This window comes from Haliotis cracherodii, unplaced genomic scaffold (assembly GCF_022045235.1).
Source record: "Haliotis cracherodii isolate W230 unplaced genomic scaffold, xgHalCrac1.p SCAF_15, whole genome shotgun sequence".
Taxonomy (NCBI): Eukaryota; Metazoa; Mollusca; class Gastropoda; order Lepetellida; family Haliotidae; genus Haliotis; species Haliotis cracherodii.
Genome location: NW_027266270.1, coordinates 21,458,984 through 21,481,882, shown reverse-complemented (window position 1 = coordinate 21,481,882; position 22,899 = coordinate 21,458,984). Strand labels below are relative to the sequence as shown.

The following is a 22,899-nucleotide window of genomic DNA, read 5'->3' as shown; positions in this document are numbered from 1 at the left end:
GACCCGGGTTCGAATTCCGACAGGGTACAGTATGTGAAGCCCATCTTTAGTGTCCCCCGCCATGATATTACTGGAAAATTGCTAAAAGCGGCGTAGAAACATACTCACTCAAACATTCCCACATGTACAGTGTATAGTGGCGCATGTGAATGAGGTTTCAGATACCACATATACCTAAAATCCGTTCATATTCCATTCATTATGGTGTTTTCCCAACGCTTACACTCGTTATAACGACACAATATAACCAAAGCGTCAAGAGACAGTAAAATAGGTTCCAATACTGTAATAACCTATGATCAATGATAGTTACTGCCAAAACATGTACACGTTGGGCCCCTGTACTTCGCGGTGCATTTACAGGTCCTCTGTCAGATCACTAGTACCTCCACTGAGACAGTCAGAATCTTCAGTGCAAGTCTAAGCTGAAATATGTGAAGAGTGTGATGCTTCAAGTACAGCACTGAACGTGTAAATATTGTAACACGTTACCCGGAACTCCCGAATCCATGACCAGCTCTTGCCATCGCGTCAAACAGCATTAAGTGGCGCAAAACCTCTGGAATATCATTCAATACCGCATAAAACTGAAAAAATAATCAACCTTCAGAAGGTTTTATAAATTGAAAAAGTGTCCAAGTGCTGTGTTGCTGAGTCACGCAGATCCTTGGTCAGTCAGATTGGTTAGGCTCATCAGCTCAGGCTGTAGTTTACATGGCCCAAGAAAACTATCCGCCGACATTCACTATTGTAACAAAACCCTAGAACACTATCCTCCGATATTCACTACAGGTACATGTTCAAGACCGTAAAAAAGCAATCTCGGGGTGACCAGTTAGATCGCCTCATCTGTTTAGTATTTAGTTAGATCTATGCATAAGGGATCAGAATGACAAACCACTCTCAAAGGACTGTGTGACAAGAGGGACGAATTCTTCTAACCAATCGCCCGTTCTCCCTTTTATCCTTCTGTGTTTACATTTTACAAGTTTTGAGGTAGAATCGAGCATGCTCCTGCTACTAAGATTTCAAGGAGCGTTAACGACACTTGCTCAGAAGTTGTTTGATCAAGGTTACAACATGCAAGGCATCAGTAAAGCTTTCAAAACGTTTTATGGTAAAACATGTGTAGGACATTTCCAAATTTGACCAAACAGTGACAAAACATATGTCCCTATTTTGACTAGTACCATATGTTCTCTTGTTGTTTTTCAGGTGAACAATTGCCTTGCATTTGTATGTGCTTGTGTCGGGTGATCGGTTTGGGCAGGGTACGCCCACCATTTCGCGAACACCTGGTACATGTGTCTCACTTTTTGGTAGTTAGTGTTTGCTTGTTGTTTAACGCCGCACTCAGCAATATTCCAGCTATGTGACGGCGGTCTGTAAATAATCGAGTCTGGACCAGACAATCCAGTGCCTGATATCATGAGCACCGATCCACGCATTTAGGATCGATGACATGCATCAACCAAGTCAGCAATCCTGACCACCCAATCCCGTTAGTTGCCTCTTACGACAAGCATCGTCGCCGAACCGTAAGGGAGAGTGTCAGTGATATCTAACATTAGCATGAAGACACGCAACGTGTCTTACGGTATGAATACCAGACATTGATTCTTCTTGGAAGGTGAAGCTTATCAATATCAAGAATCTTAACATCAAGTAACAGACGAATGAACATGTGTCCGTCTTCTGGCACGGCAAGTTTATATTTTCAAACAGACGATGAATTGATAAACACGCTGTGGTCTGAGCTAAATATCAGTTAAGTTGAATTTTCACTCAAGGTACATGTACATGTATGTCTTCATTTAAGTTAAGCCTACATCAACCGCAACATACAACAATCATGAAGTACAAAACGGGTATATCTATATGGTAATACAAAAACCGATCATAATTATGATCAATATCAGCGCATGTCTCGTAACATGGATTCTTTCGGACCGTCCTCCCAGATCCTAAGTGTAAGCAATCGTACTCACAATGGCTATTGGATGGGTATTTGAACGATATCAGATCATCGATATATACTACTCAAAAGAAGTTAAGGATCACCCGATTCTTTCATAATGGTAACGTTAATCTGTCATGACATGAGAGATTAACTATAGTAAAATGAAAGAATCAGGTGATCCTTAACTTCTTTTGAGTAGTATACATTACCACATAAACGATATGTGCATATTTATACGATGTCAGTTTGTACCAAATTGATAATGTCATTGGTGGATCCATCAAGCTCTGTAACCACCAAAACCTACACTCAAACGTAACGATTAACAATACAGAAAAGTACCCCACGTGAAAACCTAAGGATTGATGTGTATGCATGTTCTACGCGTACAACATCTCGATTTGGCCTCTAAAGTGGTCGGTTGCCAAAACGTCTTTTGTGTTAAGTTCTGCTACACGTATTGTCGGCCTTTACGCTTTTACGCACAGGTTATTGGGAACCTCGTCTAATGCGGAATCCCCACGTGATTTAAGACTATTATCCAAATCATAAGCCCAACATTAATTAGAGATTGACAGTGTATACTCTGGGGCATACTATACATTGTGGGCATCTAGGCATCGGACTGAGCCAGCTACTAACAATTTAAGATCATGCATTATTATTCAATGATATTTATTTTATCTTAAATTTTCATCTTTAATTTTCAATAATGTGTTCACGGAATGAAAAGGTACCCAGCGGAAACACAAAACAGAACACCATATTACAAATGTATTTGATTGATGGATCACAACATTTTACAAGGTGTATGTTAATTTTATTCGCATTATATTATATAATCATTCTCATCTGACACATTAACCCCATGTTAGCATGTGGGGATCAAGGCCTTGATGTGGGAAAATATGAAACAAAATCCTAAATTTAATAGTTTATACAAACAAACTTGCTAAGTTTAACCTTGTGTCATCACTGATTTTCGGTGATCCATACATGATTGTAACCACTATTTTGCTTATACGCCCGGTCGAATCTGTTTCGGCAGATCATCGAGACAGAAAAAGGTTCTCTCGCGTCGTGGTTTACATTTACGTGTGTTGGGAATGTTATCAAATTTTATTAAACGATTACAAGGGTTAAAGTTAAACGTAATCAATATCGAATCGGGACGCCTCAAGCCTATGGAAAGGTATTTGCCCTGGACATCGCATACTCGGTAAAAGACAATCGATAATCAACTGGCGGATCTACTGCCATTTGTTGTTGAGAACCATTCCCAGGGGACTCACCTGGGTTTGAATGCGGAGCCTCAGCAGGTTGTCCAGGATGATGATGGTTGGTTGGTTGGTTGGTTTGTCGTTTAACGCCGCACTCAGTAATATTCCAGGTATATGACGGCGGTCTGTAAATAATCGAGTCTGGACCAGACAATCCAGTGATTAATATCATGAGCATCGATCCACGCAATTGGGATCGATGACATGCATCAACCAAGTCAGCGAGCCTGACCACCCAATCCCTTTAGTCGCCTGTAACGTTTAAGCATGAGTTGGTGAGGACCTATTCCACCCCGAATCTTCACGTGTGTTTTGTTATTATGGAAAAGGGAATCTGTTTTCATATAATTTTATATTTAAGTAAAATCGTTTTGGTTCTTCAAGATGTTTCGCATCAACACGCATATATACGATTATGTTACACGCAATGCATGATCCACTTGCTTTTGAAAATAAATGTAAAATCCCAGGTCTTGGAACGATTTTACGATCATTGCTGTTTCATGCAGTGCACGGAGTTCTTTGAGGGCGTCATTTGTGTATAATTGATTGAAGCGCCGTACAATAACCATAACAGTAGAGTGATTCTGCACTCATGTTTGTTTCTTGTTCCATGCAGCTTGATGACTTTGACCTGCAAGTCTGGACCAGATACTCCAGTGACTGTATACAATGACATGCAGTCCACCATGTCAGCGAGCCTGACCATCTGATCTATTTAGTCGCCTCTTACGACAGGCATAGCTTGCAGTGGACCTATAATCTCTCCGAAATTTCTATGAAAGGAACGATTGATGGAGTGTGCGTGTACTTATGTTCTATGCCAGTCAGCAGTACCACGAGTCGTATTTTTCTTATGTGGGATATCAATATTATGAACAGCCTCTTCAATAATGTTAATAAATGTACAAGCTTTAACAATGCTTACCTGTATTTAAATGACTGTCTTCAGAAACCCACGCTTGCCGTAAAAGGCAACTACGCTTGTCGTAAGAGGCGACTAATGGGATCGGGTGGTCAGGCTCGCTGAATGTAATCGAACCCCTGAAGATCCTGGGTAGAATAGGTCTTCGGAAACCTATGCTTGCCGTAAAAGGCAACTATGCTTGTCGTAAGAGGCGACTAACGGGATCGGGTGGTCAGGCTCGCTGAATGTAATCAAACCCCTGAAGATCCTGGGTAGAATAGGTCTTCAGAAACCTATGCTTGCCGTAATAGGAGACTAACCGGATCGGGTGGTCAGACCCGCTGACTTGGTTGATGCATGTCATCGTATCCCAAATTGGGTGTAATCGATGCCCATGATGTTAATCACTGGATTGTCTGGTCCAGACTCGAATATTTACAGACACCCGTCATATAGCTGGAATATTGCTGAGTGCGGCGTTAAACAACAAACCAACCAACCAACCAACCAAGAATGTCAACAATCCCAATTGCGTGGATCAATGTTCATGACATCAACCACTGTATTCTCTGGTCCAGACTTGATTATTTACAGACCGCCATCAAATAGCTGGAATATTGCTGAGTGCAGCGTTAAACAACAAACCAACCAACCAACTTTCACTCATATTCTCATAATTCTCACGTCGACTATCTGTCCCTTTTCTCTCCCACTTTTGGACGCGATCGTTCGGTCATTGCGTGCATCTACGTTGGTCAGCTACATCTATGGGGAACAACTCACTAGACACTTCCCTGTCAAAAATAACGTCGTCTAATTTACAACGTCATCAAGTTTCGAGCGTCTGTTCGAATCTCCAGAAATGACGTCATGATAGAGTGAGTTATGATTTAACGCCACATCGTGACGAGAACAGACACAAAATACACAGATTTAAATGGACAAAACACCTGTCAGCGAAGGACAGTAAAATAACTAGAGTATCCCAGTTTCGATTTTGAAACTAGTTGAGAACATTTGAAAGAATATATTTTTAATCATTATAACAATATCAAAATGGGCTATAGATCACAAGTAACCAAAGTTAGCCCACCTTGCTGGAGACTTACAATACTTCTGCTACCTGCACGGCTCCCCAGCAGGAGTTACACCATCCCTTCATGATCAGCTGCTGGTGATGGTACGCAATTAAGCATACAAATACAATAAACAAATATACTACCTTTAAAACTGAGGTAAGGATAAATGTACTTTGAATGATGTGGGCCTACATATCCTCTCAGGGGGGTGGGGGGGGGAAATAATTTTACGCTACTTCAACCACATTTGAGGATATAGCCACAAACCATCTAAGTTACGAATTATATATTATCAATATAAAATAAAGCTATTTATACAATTCAAAAATTATCAATAAGTTCAATTTATTTTAAAAAAAACAAGAATTAAATGAGTACTTACCTGATTAAAACGATCCTTGATTGATGAAACCTGGAAATAATTATCCCTTGTGATGGAAAAGTCAATACAGTAAAGCAGGACATGCCTAACTGTGATTCTTTCTTCACAGGGATATAGAATGGAGGATCTTCACCTTTTAATAAATATTCATGGGTATAACGCCCGAATGGCCAATACGACATCGTCGCATAATGACCTCTTCAAATCTGGACTGACAACCCAAGTAGGTGTAACCAACAATTGGTTTCATTGCATGTAATTTGGTAATATCTATTTGGGTGTCCCACTTCTTTTGCATTAGGTCTTTGACATAGCATCTAATAAGAGGTTTATAGTAACTGTATGGTAGTAGAAGTGGTGTCACAGATTTGTTGAGAGCTGTCTTCGCTGCAGCATCGGCCATAGTGTTACCCGTGATTCCAACATGACTGGGCAACCAGCAAAAGACAGTGTCGTATTGGACAGTAGCGAGGTGATTATATAGTTCTAAAATATATAAAATGAATGGGTGGTGTGAAGAGCTAGATTTGATTGCCTGATTTACAACTGGGCTGTTTTGGGACATACTCAAAGCAGATAATATTGCTTAGGCTTCAGCGGTGAAAATTGACGTCATGATAGAACAATGTTTTATTGTCAAATAGACCACGCTTCATTGTTCTTTGCGATTTAACGCGAAGCTATCTTATATTGAAGTGTTAATCTGTTTGAAGCGGCTGTGAAATGTGTACACTAAATAACTGGCTTGTTGAACACTGCTAAACAGGTGCATGAACATGTCAAGTCTATAGAAATTTCGGTAGAAGATGGAAAGTGATTTTCCTTGCAAATCTGGGTGGCAAAATCTGAATACATTCACTGGAATTATCGACTTAACGTTAAGTGGATCTATTATGGTCTGGGACCCGTGACGATCCGGGGTAGAATAGTTATTCAGCAACCCATGCTTGCCGTAAAAGGCGACTATGCTTGTAAGAGGCGACGAACGGGATCGGGTGGTCAGCATAATATAATATTGGGAAAATATACACTGTACTTAAAAGTATATGATTAAAGAATTTCAGAATCAACTGTTTCTTGTATTTATGACCGACTACACACAAACTGAATAATTAAACATATGTTTATATAGCTATAATTACATGCATGACACCTACATTATCACGAAATAATAATATTGGTCATGTTTGTTAATTTGTACATTTCGTTGTTATTGGTATCCTGAGGATGTAATTATACACGTGTTCTGATATTATTTGACGTAGAATACATGAACTGGTTGAGTGACTTTCGTCCATCAGTGTGAAAGGATTTCCCACACATAAACCCTAAATCCTTTGTCAAACAGAAAGAAGTCATATAGATATCATATCTAACTGGTACCAAAAGTTCACTATCAATCTCCTCTCATAACAAACTGTTACATTTAATATCCCCAAGCACCAATACCCAGTATGCTCAGGGAGTAATTATCAGAAACCTGAATACTATCCTGTCTACATTGTCACACCCGGTGATTGTTAAGACATTCAGACAATATGGCAGTCTGTATTCATTTCTTATATCCCAAAAGTCCCCACCAAGCTTCCTATATAAAAATTGTATTAAATTATACATATATACATAAAAACAGAACAAAAACGATTGGTCAACAGTTTGGTGCGGTCGATGGAAAGGTGTTCAATTACTAAGAAAAGCTATTTAACTGTTTAATACTTAAAATACGTCTTAAAATATGAATTAATTCTTAAGTTATAACATTAGTGCAAATTCACCCGAACGTAGGATGTACATGGACTGATTTCAAAATAGCTAAATTGACAAATTGTTTCCCATAAACCACTGAATATAAACTCACTTAGCCTTTAGAATTGAAAGGCGAATCGTTTCTTAATATATTGTCTTTTAAGCCGATGGAAGTTTAAATCACTACAACCGAGTCCGAGGCGATAAAGGATTATGTGACAAAATCTGGTATCATGGCTTAACTGTGTATAAGTAACACTGTCCAAGTTTAATAATCCTCTATATCAGATGACTATTCCAATTAATAATGGTATCAGGTAGGAATAACTTGGCATAGCATTCTGTTCTACAACATATAGCGTGTATATTGGTTCGATTTCTATAAATGTAATTACTAACAGCAAAGATGTTTTCCATCTTGTAAAAAGGTGTAATGACTGTGTTAGTTTCTCTATAAATTTTCTCGTGGCCTGTACCCCTTATCGCCCCACAAATAGTCCGTATAGTCCGTATTGAGTGAGTGAGTTAAAATTTAACGTCTCATCAGCATTATTTCAGCGTCCGAAATGAATCTTAGTGTAAACATTCTAGGATTAATTCTTGTACTTGGTAAAATTATCCCAAATATGGGCATTATATGCTTGTTCATAACGATTTATGTGAAAGGAGTTATTTAACTGAGTGAGTGAGTATGGTTCACGGCGGTGGACACCAGAAAGGTATCTAAGACTTCTAAGGCAATTAATCATAGGGATTTCCTTTTTCACTCTATCGTCAATATCAGAATCTGACTGAAATATTATTCCCAAAGTCATAAATATTAATTCCTTTCATTTTAAGATTAGGTTTTGCACTTGGGAAGAATTTAACGTGAAATAGAAAAGTTTCTGTTTTCTCTGTATTCAATTTTACTTGCTTTCATCCATTTGGTAATTTTCTCAAAATCAGCATTAATATTTTACGCAGTAGTATTTGGAATTGTCCATTCGAGGAATTGTCTGGACCCCACCGCAAACACAATAAACAGAAATTCCAATGTGAATAATATGTACAATAGTTTGTTGGCTCGACATGCAAGATTCCATAATTTTAGTTTAAGGTAAAAGTCATAGTAATATTAAATTATATTTTAAAAAAATCATTAATGTATTTGACATGGAAGACGAAGCGACACACATTGTATTTTATAATAATGCACACTTTTGAATGCTTTAAACCTGTTTAAACAAATACTGGATTTGATGTTGTCATATAGTGAATCAATATGTGTCTAAACTTCCAAATGTTCTATTGCGAACACATATAGTGTCAGCGCTCATGATCGCCATATCTATGAATGAATGAAAATATCATCATTAAAAAAATTAACCTGAGCTCACTGTGTGTTCTGAAGACAAATCGCTGTTAGGCACCCTGCACGGCTTCGTTCACGTTCACCCTCAAATGTACGATAGAAATCTGCGATTGTGCGTGTTCAATGTTCGAATGCATTTATGCGACAGGCGTTCTTTTATTTATTAAATTTCCACTAATTCATAAATCACATTGAGCTGCTCGCCTCTTCCCCAGTTGCTCACACTCTCAACTGATGTAGCTCTTTGATTCTATCAGCTAATCACGTAATGTTCGAGATTCCATGAGATTGCAATGCGCATGCGCGAGTCAGTGCAAACCGCGCTTTTAGCGAGTGTAGACGCATTTAGAGTTGGGACAATTTTCAACTCATTTGCTATCAGACAGTGTATAATTTATTGGTTTATACATTGACTCAGAGAAAATGACACTGGCTTTACCGGATGACAAAGATCAGGCTATCCAAACTAAATGTAATTTAGTTTTGACTCAGCAACAATGTTCTGTAAGGACAGTGGCTCAGTTGCTAGGTCTATTTGTAAGCACATTCCATGCTGTCATTTTCGGACCACTGCACTACAGACAACTAGATAGGGAAAACACGGAGGCACTTCAAGAAAATTATGGTGACTTTGATGCAATGATGGTATACAAAAAGAAAGCAAGAAGATATAAATAGATTGCTTGCAAATTGGAGAAAAAGAGATCTAACGATAATAGGAAAAGTTACAGTCATAAAAACTTTAGCATTGTCAAAATTAGTTCATATATTTTCAACACTACCTAACTCTCCTGAGGACTTTGTCTTGTCACTTGACACGCACACTATTTTACAATTTTATCTGGAATAATAAAAAGGACAAACTCAAAAGGAGCACTTTGACAAGAAAATATGAGGAAGGTGGATTACGCATGATTAACATTAGAGCCGTTATTGACGCACTAAAACTCTCTTCACTCAGATTATATTGTAAAAAAACAAAATATAGTAACCCTTGTAATGTCCCAATTAAAGATATACTATCTTTTGGTGCTAATGTTGACAAGCAATCTTTTGTTAAAAACCCATACTGGAAAGATGTATTGAAAGCTTGGAACAACCTTTGTAAAAAGAATATTATTAACGTTGATAATACAGAATACATTTTGTCCCAACCATTATGGTTTAACCACAACAAACAACATACTACATAAAGCAATTGGCTAATAGTGGAATTTACTCGATTAAAGATATATGCAATGAAAATGGACTGATGTCATTTGAAGAACTGAAACTAAAATATCCGATAACAGGTACAGTACTAGACTTTATTACTTTCCCGTGAAGAGATCACCCGTTTAATAAACATACAGTTGTATTACACATTGTGTAATACCAAAACGCGTGCTTATGTACTCTCTGAACACGTTTCACGAAAAATATTGAAAGCTCTCAACATCCCTTGGCTTATTCAACGACATTGCGTGTGGAGATGATAGATCACTGAGAGGAGCTTAAGCACACTCGATGACCACAGCAACCTTGTTGCTAGGCTGACGTCACATGGCATTGTTTCGCCGAAGGATCTTGCAACAAAATTCCACAAATTACGTCATCGGGTATTGTGACGTGATTGTAAACTTTGAGGTGCAAGGCCCCGTTCCACAAGGCGATCGTGCTGTAGCGCAACGACAGTCGTTGGTCTAAGTTTAAATATGTGAGTTGCGATAACCTTAACGCTACGATAATTTTGTGGAACGGAAGCCTGAATTCTAAAGATAGACCGTTGTATGGTATTAAATTCATACGTTTCAACTTTTGACGTGTTTGAAGTATTATTCTGTTAAACTCAATTGTATTATGCCGTGGATCGTGTAGGTGTCAGCCTATTCACACTCGACAGTATAATTCTAAAAACGTTTTAAAAGGCAAGTAATAAATAAAATACTAAACTCGCTACCGTGTAAAACCAATTTTATGAAACTCGTGAATAGTTGTGGTATCTGACTCGCTTTCGCTCGTCAAATACCACAACTATTCACTCGTTTCATAAAATTGGTATTACACGGGAGCTAGTTTAGTAGTCTATATATAGATATGTAATCTTCAATATACCAGAATCATGGAAAACAACAATCAAGAAAACTAGAAAAATAATTTTACAGAATTTGTATATAAACAGTTGCTTATGTGATCTTTTATGATAAATTAATATCAAATGAAAATAATCATAAAGATTGTGATAAATGGCAATAAATACTTCACTGTGATTTTAATTGGAAAACGATATTTACTGTTTATAGATATAAACTGAAGGATGCAAAACTTATAGATTTTCAATACAGATTTCTACATGGAATTATCTACACAAAGAAGGAACTACTAACAATGAATCTTGTGGAAAACAGTGTTTGCAGCTTTTATGATGCTGTCAATGAGGACGTCAGCCATGTCTTTTGGCAATGTAATGAAACTAAACAATTTTGGAATGATCTCGAACTTTGGCTTAACAATTATCTTTCACAAAAATAATTAATCGACAAAATGTCTTATTTGGTTTGACTCAAACTACTCATATACTTTAATCAATCATATAGTTTTATTGGGAAAAGGGCATATTCATGTAAGTGGAATAAAAGGAACCAAACCGAAATTAGATATACTTTTAAACTATTTAAAAACATATATTCAATCGAGAAATTTATTGCTATAAAAAGGATGACAAAAATAACTTTAACAAAAAATGGTCACCTTTATTCTCAGCATTTGATTCATAGCTCTCTGTTGATACATGGTATGTTTGAGTCTGTTTGTGTGTTGCAACCGTTTTGGTTTGAAATAGGACAGTGTTTGTTTCCAACCCTTTAATTTAAGAGTGTATTGTGCCATTCTATGCAATCCGAAATATGTCTTTGATGGAATACTGTATGAATCTACAACTCTGGGAACAATAAAAACGTTTAAAAAACAAAACAAACTATGAACCAGAATGGGTTTTTTTTAACTCTAAAACTATTCAAGACTAAAACCCGTTACTTGTGAGCAATGTTGCGTTTCTTATTTGACACCGTATACTGTATTTTTGTGGTTTGCTACATCACTAACATCACGACAATATTGCAATCATTCACCAGATACCAAACACTGCAGGGCAGGCGCACCCAATAACGTGGAGTTGTTGGCTTCTTTGTAGATGTACCAGCAAGTTGCGTCATGCCAAGTCATGTCTGTAACGAGTTACATATATGGGTGATTTTTGGGTTTGACAGACACATGTGCATTCGTCTATGACTTGGTGTTATGATTTACAGAACTAATGGAGACACTGATCCGCTGGGAATCATTGCTGGTACTATTATCACTGGACATCTTGCGTGTCTTTGTCTCATATCTTCCTATGATCTGTCTCCCTCGTAGTTGACACTGTTGCCCTTGGTTGTATTGCATGTTCTCCACGTTGGTATGCCGTCATCTGATCGACGTATGCAAGTGACCTGCACAAACAATTGTTTAGGTATAATCCAGTTTCTTCATATTCATGATTCGTAAACACTATTTTATATGTTGCTTCATGACTAATCTTGTTGAATTTAGTTTTACGATCCAAACCGGCATTAACATGTACACAAACTAATTCTTCTATCAATTGATATCAGTAAATATTTTAAGGTCAAGTCAAATTCCTTCCCATGTCCAAAAGTTTAATACTGAAATAGTCGAGATCATGTTACTGTTATGTTCCAGCCATGTGACACAACATTTTGGTGCTATGGAGACGGGCTTTACAAATAGGGGGACGCACTGATCTCATTCGCAGACTATCCCCGTCCAGACGAAGAAACGGTTCTCAGGCAAACATTTCCAGTCATGTTAAAATTTGGCGTGATGGTGGTTCTTCTGGGTTAGTTGTTTATTTGCTTTGGTATCTAATATTTACGTCAGTTACTTAACATGTTATCCATTTGGAGTTATCAATAATATAGGTGACAGTTATCAGACACATTCTAGTGTTCCAAGCAATTTTAGGCAGTTTAATGACGAACTGTGTTCGATTTTGTACACTCGATGTTCCAATGTTAAACAAAATTATAATCAGTTGTTTTTTTCATACTTGAATTATAAGTCGTGGGGAGGCGTGATATCGAAGTATATTTTATGACTATCATGAATAATAGAAATTAAGTCTGATTCATAGATGTTTGGAGACGTTATATATTTCAGGTAAATGTACATTATTTACTACACAAATAGTCTGTTAGTATGTTAGAAAGTCGGGTGTTTTATATTCTGCCATCGCTACGTGCCCAGTGGGTTCTTAAAACATTTTCAACAATGAACACTGATAGAAAATGTACGTCAACTATTCTGGATATTGCATAATACACCTTCAATGCTTGTCACAAATTGAGATTTAAATTTCGGAAAGATGAACAGACACATTGTAGTTGTAGTGGTGAACTAGTGCCTTTTGATGATTTGTAATTTTTCATTAAATTTTTGTATAACTTTAATTGTGTTTTCATGACGATAAGACTGCAAATACAAATGGTGGTAGTGCTTGTTTCCGGAGCGGAACTCACAAACTGTTGAATATTTCCTGAATGATTGATTGATTGATTGATTGTTTGTTGTTTAACGCCGTACTCAACAATATTCCAGCTGAATGACGGCGGTGTGTAAACAAATCGAGTCTGGACCAGACAATCAAGTGATTGACATCATGAACATCGCTGATTTGGTTGATGCATATCATCGGATCCCATTTGCGTGGATCGTTGCTCATGTCAATCACAGGATTGTCTGGTCCAGACTCGATTATAATCATGGACGATTTCAATGGCTATTATCCTCTATGGGTGAGTACCGATACCAATAATAAAGGAAAAGTCATCGAAGATTTTACCTTTAAACACTGGTATTTTTGCATTTTCTATGATGCGTATAACACTTTTATACATCCTGCCACTGGAACATGCTACGTCCTTTAATTATCTTTTTCACAAAGATCCAAATCTTTGGAACGAGATTAAATAGTAAGTGGCTGATATCAATACTTTTGGATATCAATCTTGCTGATGAACCACCTTCATCAAGTGACAATCTTGGCTTTTATTACAAACTGTACATCATGTACTGGAAAACTAAACTCTGTCGTTCTCATAATGTTTCTGAACCCATAATACTATTTCCGGGTCAATTACATGTATACGAAATCATTCGAGTGCTGTGCAAGTCCTCATATGATTTGACATTAATATTGTTTAAGGAATGTAAATAACCTAGAAAAAAGATGGAAGAAAGCTGAATAAAGTACACTCTCAGCTTCGGGTACACTTGTCCGATTCTTGTTTGTAAAAATGCTACTTAATATATTTGATATATATTTTTGAAAAAAAGGACAACTCGAATTGTTTCTCCTTTGATGCATAATGCCATTATCATTCCTGTACAAAAGCATACTGATCCGTCCAATTACCGCCTTCTATCTATGACTAGATATGGTTGTAAAACCATGGAACGCATGGTCACCACTCGGTTAGTCTGGTACTGTAGATAACCTCTTTAGTAACATCCAGTGCGGTTTCCGAAAAAGACATCAGAGTTAAGTCTTTAAATGGCATATAGTACCATTGACCATTTGGTGCGCTTAAGATCATTTTGCTAGTAGACAACATGCTTTGTCATTTTGTTTTCGACTGAGAGAAGGTATACGATACAACGTCGGAACATGGTCTCTCAAAACATTTAGATGAGGTTGGATTGATGGGCAGATTATCTTACTTTATGTCTTGAACTAACAGACACTTTCAAGTAGGGGTGGGCTCTACACTCTCTCATCATTTCAATCGAGAATTTAAATCCGTCAGGGCAGCATACTATCTGTCCCATTTATATACATCACAGTTTATAATCTCACTAAAATTGGGAACACTAGTTTTGATGGTCCCATTTCATGAAGGATTCTAAAATTTCTTATTGCAGTAAGAATATGCATGCGATAGAAAGAGAGGTACGAACTAGGTGTTGACAACAACAAATATGGGCCCGTCAAGTCGGTCATCTCCCAATCACTTGTAATGGTCATTAAAACACAATAAGCTTGACTATGTTTCCAATATCGATGGTGGAGCCTGCAAAAGCAACTTAGAAATATAAGACTCAATACCCCATCAAGGCCGAAGTCTCCGTCGTGGAGCCTTTAGGACCTCTCCCCTGCACAGTCTGTATGTGAAAGCTGACGAACTTAGACCCAAACATCGAACTACACTCAAAGTAAAAGATATTTAATGCATTTAGGGCCTCTTTAACGGGTGTCTGCTACACCTTCCATGGATCATACAATTGGGTGTTGATGGGTGTAATAATGTTTTACTGTCTAAAAGAGGAAACCCCTGAAGATCCGGGGTAGAATAGGTCTTCAGCAACCCATGCTTGTCGTAAAAGGCGACTAACGGGATGGGGTGGTCAGGCTCGCTGACTTGGTTGATGCATGTCATCGATCCCAAATGCGTGGAACGATGTTCATGATATCAATCAGTGGTCCAGACTCGATTATTTACAGACCGCCGTCATATAGCTGGAATATTGCTGAGTGCGGCGTTAAACAACAAACCAACCAACCAACCAATTGGGTTCATCATTGCCCATGATGTTTATCACTTGATTGTCTGGTCAAGACTCGATTATTTTACAGACCGCCGTCACATAGCTGTTATATTGCTGAATGCGGCGTTAAACAACAAACAAACGAACAAAGCTTTTCGAGACAATCGTTTCGCTGAAATCCCCATACTTCTGATCCACATAAGGCTTGATTGGATTTGGGCATCATAAAATTTAGATCATACATTCGGTGTAAAATTTCCCTCTTTCGGCAAGACAGATATTACATGAATTAATGCCTTCTTTGCACACGATGTTAAATCCGAAACACTTTTCTTGAAGTTCATTGTGTGGGTAAACAGTACACACAGAAAAATGACACATTTACCATATTTCATTCAATGTCACCTGACCCCATCTTCAATATTTCCATAAATAATTCCTGGTCAGAGATGTACGCTATGGAGATTAATCAAACGAGTTTATCAATTCGAGGGAATAGTTCACACTACAAGCGGCTCATATAACTATTCGAACAGTTTACCTAAATTCTCATCTTATTTCAGATAGTATGTCTTTAGAATGTAGCATCCACCCAATCTATTGTGAGATGCATCATAACACGGAACTTGATATATGTGGTGTTAATAGTTTTGTCATAGTATCATTACTGATAATTCAAGTGTATTATGATGGCGCAATATTTTGTACTTTCAGCCGTGATGATCCTTGCTGTGATCAGGGATGTCAAAGCTGCAAACTGTGGTAGCGCCGCCGATTGTAACAGCCACGGTACCTGTCCTGACACTACCGCACCATGTGTGTGTACAGACGGATACTCAGGGGATGACTGTGTAACAGGTAACAACGTAACACATAACACATTTGCACACAAAATATGTTACAGTATGAACCATCATGTCGTATTCCCATTTTTGATGAACAGCTTTTATTTATTGCAGTGTATGTATGTTCAAATTGTAATCCTACATTGTATTTATTTTATTGATACTTTGAGATTAGTACCTGAACGTATGTTCAGGAGATTTTCAATGAATGAGAACAGAATCTAGTATAAGCTAGTTCGGTAAATATCCGAACGATACATACGTGGATCCAATGGCCTGATATTGCCACTAACAATTTAACCCACAGTCTACCAAAGTCGCTCAGTTTATCTAAAATCTATATATGTTACAGTTCCTTCTTTTTTAATATTCTCTGTTAATCCAAACAGGATCAGAATGTGGAGCGTAATTCACTGAATACAAGTCAGTTGACCCAAGTTACAGCATGTGTGTCACTTTCTCGACTCGCAGCTAAGATGGTGTCATTTCATGTGGTCAAAATAGTACAGAAACACTGCACTCCGTAATTACTATAACATAAAGACGTACATTTCATCAACCGCAATTTTACCCATTTGATTAGTGAGCAATGTAGAACATTGGCTACTATCGTTACTTGCATCAATAAATATTGAACCCGTGAAGATCCGGGGTGGAAAAGGTCTTCATCAATTCATGCTTGCCGTAAAAGGCGACTATGCTTGTCGTAAGAGGCGACTAACGGGATCGAGTCGTCAGGCTCTCTGACTTAGTTGATGCATGTCATCGTTTCCAAATTACTTTTATTGATGCTTATGATATCAATCACTGGATTGTCTGGTCCAGACTCGACTATTTACAGAGTGCCGTCATATAGCTGGAATATTGCTGGAAGTGACTGAATGATAAGCTCGCTCAATTCATATATTTTCTATTTAAAGAAGCTATACAAGTCTAGATTAGGTCGTTGAACTATCGGTTCGTTCATTGGTTAATTGTGTGTAATGGACAACTGAAATTGTTGCCATTTTTCCAGCACCTGTTTGCACCGCCAGTGGAGGTGGATGTGGCCCCCACGGTAGCTGTAACACTAGCGGCACTATCTATTCCTGCACCTGTACTGATGGATACACAGGCGCCACGTGTGCAAACCGTACGACGTTTTTGAACATATTTCATCAACTGAAAAAGCCAAATACAAAGACTTAACTAAGAACAGTTTAAATCCAATTACAATGATAGATATAATTTGTGTAATGTTCCGTGTATGTGATGTATATTATTGCTGGCAACGATAACAGTGAGCCCGATGTACCACAATATAAATATCTGTACCATGTGAAGAATATTGCTGAGTGTGGCGTTAAACAACAAACCAGCCTTGATGTAAAATGCCATGTTATTCCATCAATATCATCGTTATCTGCATTAAGAAATAATGCTAACATTACATGGTCTTGTATCATCTCTGTGTTAACATTCGTTTCAACATCAAGATTATTTATTGGCGTCGAGAAAAAAATCACACTCTGAAAGGCCAAATTCACAGATGACATAGTGACAGAAATCATTTGCAAAAGTGGCATTCTTAAACATTTAAAGAAGCTATACAAGTCTCGATTAGGTAGTTGAACTATAGGCTCGTTCATTGGTTAATTGTGTGTAATGGACAACTGAAATTGTTGCCATTTTTCCAGCACCTGTTTGCACCGCCAGTGGAGGTGGATGTGGCCCCCACGGTAGCTGTAACACTAGCGGCACTATCTATTCCTGCACCTGTGCTGATGGATACACAGGCGCCACTTGTGTAAACCGTACGACGTTTTTGAACATATTTCATCAAACTGAAAAAGTCAAATACAAAGACTTAACCAAGAACAGTTTAAATCCAATTACAATGATAGATATATATTGTGTAATGTTCCGTGTATGTGATGTATATTATTGCTGGTAACGATAACAGTGAGCCCGATGTACCACAATATAAATATCTGTACCATGTGAAGAATATTGCTGAGTGTGGCGTTAAACAATAAACCAACCTTGATGTAAAATGCCATGTTATTCCATCAATATCATCGTTATCTGCATTAAGAAATAATGCTAACATTACATGGTCTTGTATCATCTCTGTGTTAACATTCGTTTCAACATCAAGATTATTTATTGGCGTCGAGAAAAAAATCACACTCTGAAAGGCCAAATTCACAGATGACATAGTGACAGAAATCATTTGCAAAAGTGACATTCTTAAACATTTAAAGAAGCTATACAAGTCTCGATTAGGTAGTTGAAACATAGGCTCGTTCATTGGTTAATTGTGTGTAATGGACAACTGAAATTGTTGCCATTTTTCCAGCACCTGTTTGCACCGCCAGTGGAGGTGGATGTGGCCCCCACGGTAGCTGTAACACTAGCGGCACTATCTATTCCTGCACCTGTACTGATGGATACACAGGCGCCACGTGTGCAAACCGTACGACGTTTTTGAACATATTTCATCAACTGAAAAAGCCAAATACAAAGACTTAACTAAGAACAGTTTAAATCCAATTACAATGATAGATATATTTTGTGTAATGTTCCGTGTATGTGATGTATATTATTGCTGGCAACGATAACAGTGAGCCCGATGTACCACAATATAAATATCTGTACCATGTGAAGAATATTGCTGAGTGTGGCGTTAAACAACAAACCAACCTTGATGTAAAATGCCATGTTATTCCATCAATATCATCGTTATCTGCATTAAGAAATAATGCTAACATTACATGGTCTTGTATCATCTCTGTGTTAACATTCGTTTCAACATCAAGATTATTTATTGGCGTCGAGAAAAAAATCACACTTTGAAAGGCCAAATTCACAGATGACATAGTGACAGAAATCATTTGCAAAAGTGACATTCTTAAACATTTAAAGAAGCTATACAAGTCTCGATTAGGTAGTTGAACTATAGGCTCGTTCATTGGTTAATTGTGTGTAATGGACAACTGAAATTGTTGCCATTTTTCCAGCACCTGTTTGCACCGCCAGTGGAGGTGGATGTGGCCCCCACGGTAGCTGTAACACTAGCGGCACTATCTATTCCTGCACCTGTACTGATGGATACACAGGCGCCACGTGTGCAAACCGTACGACGTTTTTGAACATATTTCATCAACTGAAAAAGCCAAATACAAAGACTTAACTAAGAACAGTTTAAATCCAATTACAATGATAGATATATTTTGTGTAATGTTCCGTGTATGTGATGTATATTATTGCTGGCAACGATAACAGTGAGCCCGATGTACCACAATATAAATATCTGTACCATGTGAAGAATATTGCTGAGTGTGGCGTTAAACAATAAACCAACCTTGATGTAAAATGCCATGTTATTCCATCAATATCATCGTTATCTGCATTAAGAAATGATGCTAACATTACATGGTCTTGTATCATCTCTGTGTTAACATTCGTTTCAACATCAAGATTATTTATTGGCGTCGAGAAAAAAATCACACTTTGAAAGGCCAAATTCACAGATGACATAGTGACAGAAATCATTTGCAAAAGTGACATTCTTAAACATTTAAAGAAGCTATACAAGTCTCGATTAGGTAGTTGAACTATAGGCTCGTTCATTGGTTAATTGTGTGTAATGGACAACTGAAATTGTTGCCATTTTTCCAGTGAGCCCGATGTACTATAATTTAGATATCAGTAGAATGCGAAGTATCCTGTAAATGGACATTTTAGTAATATATTGTTAAAGCCGTAGTGGAAAACTATAAATTATGACGTAAAGTCGCCATACCCTTAGAGCTATTTCTGAATACTATCATACGTCTTCATATTGTCACATGAGATCATACATCTACTACTCTTCAGCACCACTGTGTACCCGCAGCGGTGGTGGGTGCAATAACGGAACCTGTAATACAGCTGGCACCACCGTGAAGTGTGATTGCACACCTGGCTATACCGGGACCCTTTGTACACAACGTATGTATGCACTATATGTCCATTTTCTTATATTCCCAATGCAAAGATACTTCATCTACAATGTAGACTCAAACCTATTGTAGATAGAACAAATGAAAGAAGAAATAACTGTCGTTCGGTCATTGCTGTTAAAAGAAAGAAATGGTTTATCAAATGGTGGTTTGTGAACCTCACAATAGTACATACGGTCAATGATCGCTCAAAGCAAGATAAGTACATACAAATGAAAGACGTGACTTTGTTTCATTTCAGACTCTGATACCCTTAAAAGCTGGTTGGGATTGTATTGACATCTGATAATATTTGTTACTGTGAACTAACGAGCACAGGGATTGCTGTGGCATCAATACGTTTTATGACAGCAAGTAGCTGCAGTATTTGTAGCCCATTATTTTGTTGGATCAATTCAAGTATACTTGCAACTTCTTTTCTTGTTTTTCCAGGATCAGGAGGAAACCGTGTCACTTTTCTTGCACAACTTCTGCTGATTCCCATAGTCCTTTCTCGCTACATGCAGTAACAACTTTCCCCTCATGACAACAGAATGAAGACAATTCGCTCCGCTTGATACATTATTAATCACTTTCGAGTTCCTGCTCTACTATCAAAGATAATGTTTATTAAAACAACACCTTCATGTGTAATCATAATTATAATCGTTTGTGTGAAAATAATTTAGCTCTGAAATACACACGCGTGGTATATGAAGGATTGAAGTGTCCAAATGACTACAGAACAAATGCTTATCACTGCTTGAAATTATTACCATTAGTCACAATTCCATTCATATTTTTTAAAGCTCCCAGATCATTTTCATTGTAACACTATCGTATTTTGACAGATATTGTATTTTCTTACCTCAAAGACACTTGCACGTCTCAATCATCGTGTTCTTAACCTAGATGACAAGTTGAGCTGCTGACTGATGTCAGTTGTTCCGTCGAAATAAACGGTTCAGTTCACGACAAATCTGTGTTCGTTTACTTTGTTACAACATACACCATATTTTGTGTATTGGATTTATTTGTATTAATTATTTGTTTTTATCTGCCCCAATTTGCTTCGAAATCACATATTTGCTTCGAAATGGTATTAACGTTAGATTTTAGATGTAATCGTTGCATGAGTATTTGCGGATTTAATTTAACAGTCGGACTGCATGAATGCTGTTATGTAATGTCTGAGCGGAATGTAAATGCTATTTTTATCTACATGTGCTCAAGTATTTCCTAAAAAGTGGGCTGGCTATTCATAAACACATCCTCATACTTTAATCGGAATCGTACAATCGACTCTGCTTTTGGCAGAGATTTCTTATTTATTAAAAATCCCAACACCAACTGTTACAATGTGCTACAAGCACACAAGCCAAATGACTGTTTTCCGAATGGTGAATCCATGTTTAACAATACACCTTATTAATGAAATCCAAACCTGTCTCAATACGGCATGTTCACATAAATATTGTATCTGCATTTCAAGTGTCTCGTGTCTTCACTTCGTGTATCTCACTTGCATATTCTGGTGCTTCGAGCACGATTACTGTAGGTCCAGCGTTTGGTGTCTACAGTCCCAACTTTTTAGGAACAATCGACTACGCTCTTTCCTCCACGATTTCAAAGAGCGTCATATGACTCTTGCTCGGAAGTTGTTTGATCAACATCCAAGGCCTCAGTAAAGCTTTCAAAACGTTTTAAAGTATACATGTTGAGGACATTTCCAAACATGTCACATTTTTGTCAAAAATTGTGTCCGGTGCAATTTGCTATTTTTACTTATACCAGGTATAATCACTATTTCACAGCGATTTAGAAACACATGCTCATAATACAGTCGGAATCGTAAAATGGATTTCTAAGAATATGGAAAGGGTGTTTTCGATTATAATTAGACACAACCCCTCAGCTAAACCTTGTGGCCCTAGTTAAACAACATGTTCAACATTTATAAATTCAAAACGTCAACTTCTGAAACCAATCAGTCTCAAACAGCTGTCGAAGCTGATATATCTAACATATACATCACCACATATCACCAATACGTGAGCAGTCACGCGACTTGCGCACAGAAGCGGTCGTACAATATATCACATGTGAGCCGTATGTGTTTCTGCATTGCTTTCTCTTGTGCAGACTTGTGCACCAGTTTCTTATAGTTTTTCATTTAAAATTTAGATTGACATTTTCAATGATTCAATTTAAGGTTGCCAAGTTACATGTACGTTGGAAGGTCGTGAACTTTTGCGTCGCTGCTTGGGAGGATTTAACTAAATAGGACGCTGGGGACAAATTCGAACTCGGAATTCGAAATGGAACATAGGCACATGAACCTTACGTTATTATCTTTTCACAAGTTTGAATTGTACAAGTACTTTTACATACTTCACACTGTTTAGTCATTAAATTCCATCTTGAATATTTTGACAACATAAGGAACAGTAAATGTTTCGGTTGTATGTCCATGATAGTTAGTATTTGTTCTATCATTGCAATGAAATTCACACAAAAATGACCTTCACAATGCTGAGACTGTTAGGGGCAGGCAAGCATATTCTACATTGATCTCTATATATTCACATGTTAGTGATCGTAGTATTCAATGACAGGTCATCCCCATCTACATCGAGGTTACTTGTGTCATTTGATGATAACATGCATGCCTCTTAGCTACTTTAATTAATTTACAGAAGGGTCATTTTGCCAAAACAATTATGCTTCGGGTTCAGAATCTGATACAGTCGACCTCATTTCTTTCATTGCCACGATAAATGAGTATCTTCATCCCACATA

General features: G+C 37.6%; 1 protein-coding gene across 1 annotated transcript; it reads left to right on the top strand.

Annotated features, from left to right (window-relative positions):
* The first annotated feature begins 12,161 nt into the window (after window positions 1-12,161).
* Window positions 12,162-21,553, top strand: LOC139461936 (adhesive plaque matrix protein 2-like). Its single transcript, XM_071243421.1, has 9 exons — window positions 12,162-12,201; window positions 12,432-12,588; window positions 16,008-16,151; window positions 17,154-17,270; window positions 17,815-17,931; window positions 18,477-18,593; window positions 19,138-19,254; window positions 19,997-20,110; window positions 20,554-21,553. Exons 2-9 carry the CDS (start codon window positions 12,555-12,557, stop codon window positions 20,628-20,630), a joined length of 837 nt encoding a protein of 278 aa, XP_071099522.1. The 5' UTR covers window positions 12,162-12,201; window positions 12,432-12,554; the 3' UTR covers window positions 20,631-21,553.
* The last annotated feature ends 1,346 nt before the right edge of the window (window positions 21,554-22,899 follow it).

Coding starts and splice junctions, on each gene's coding strand:
- LOC139461936 (XM_071243421.1), top strand. CDS start 12,555: ATGTTAAAATTTGGCGTGATGGTGGTTCTTCTGG. Junction 17,271..17,814: donor AGGCGCCACGTGTGCAAACC/GTACGACGTTTT, acceptor CCATTTTTCCAG/CACCTGTTTGCACCGCCAGT. Junction 20,111..20,553: donor CGGGACCCTTTGTACACAAC/GTATGTATGCAC, acceptor TTGTTTTTCCAG/GATCAGGAGGAAACCGTGTC.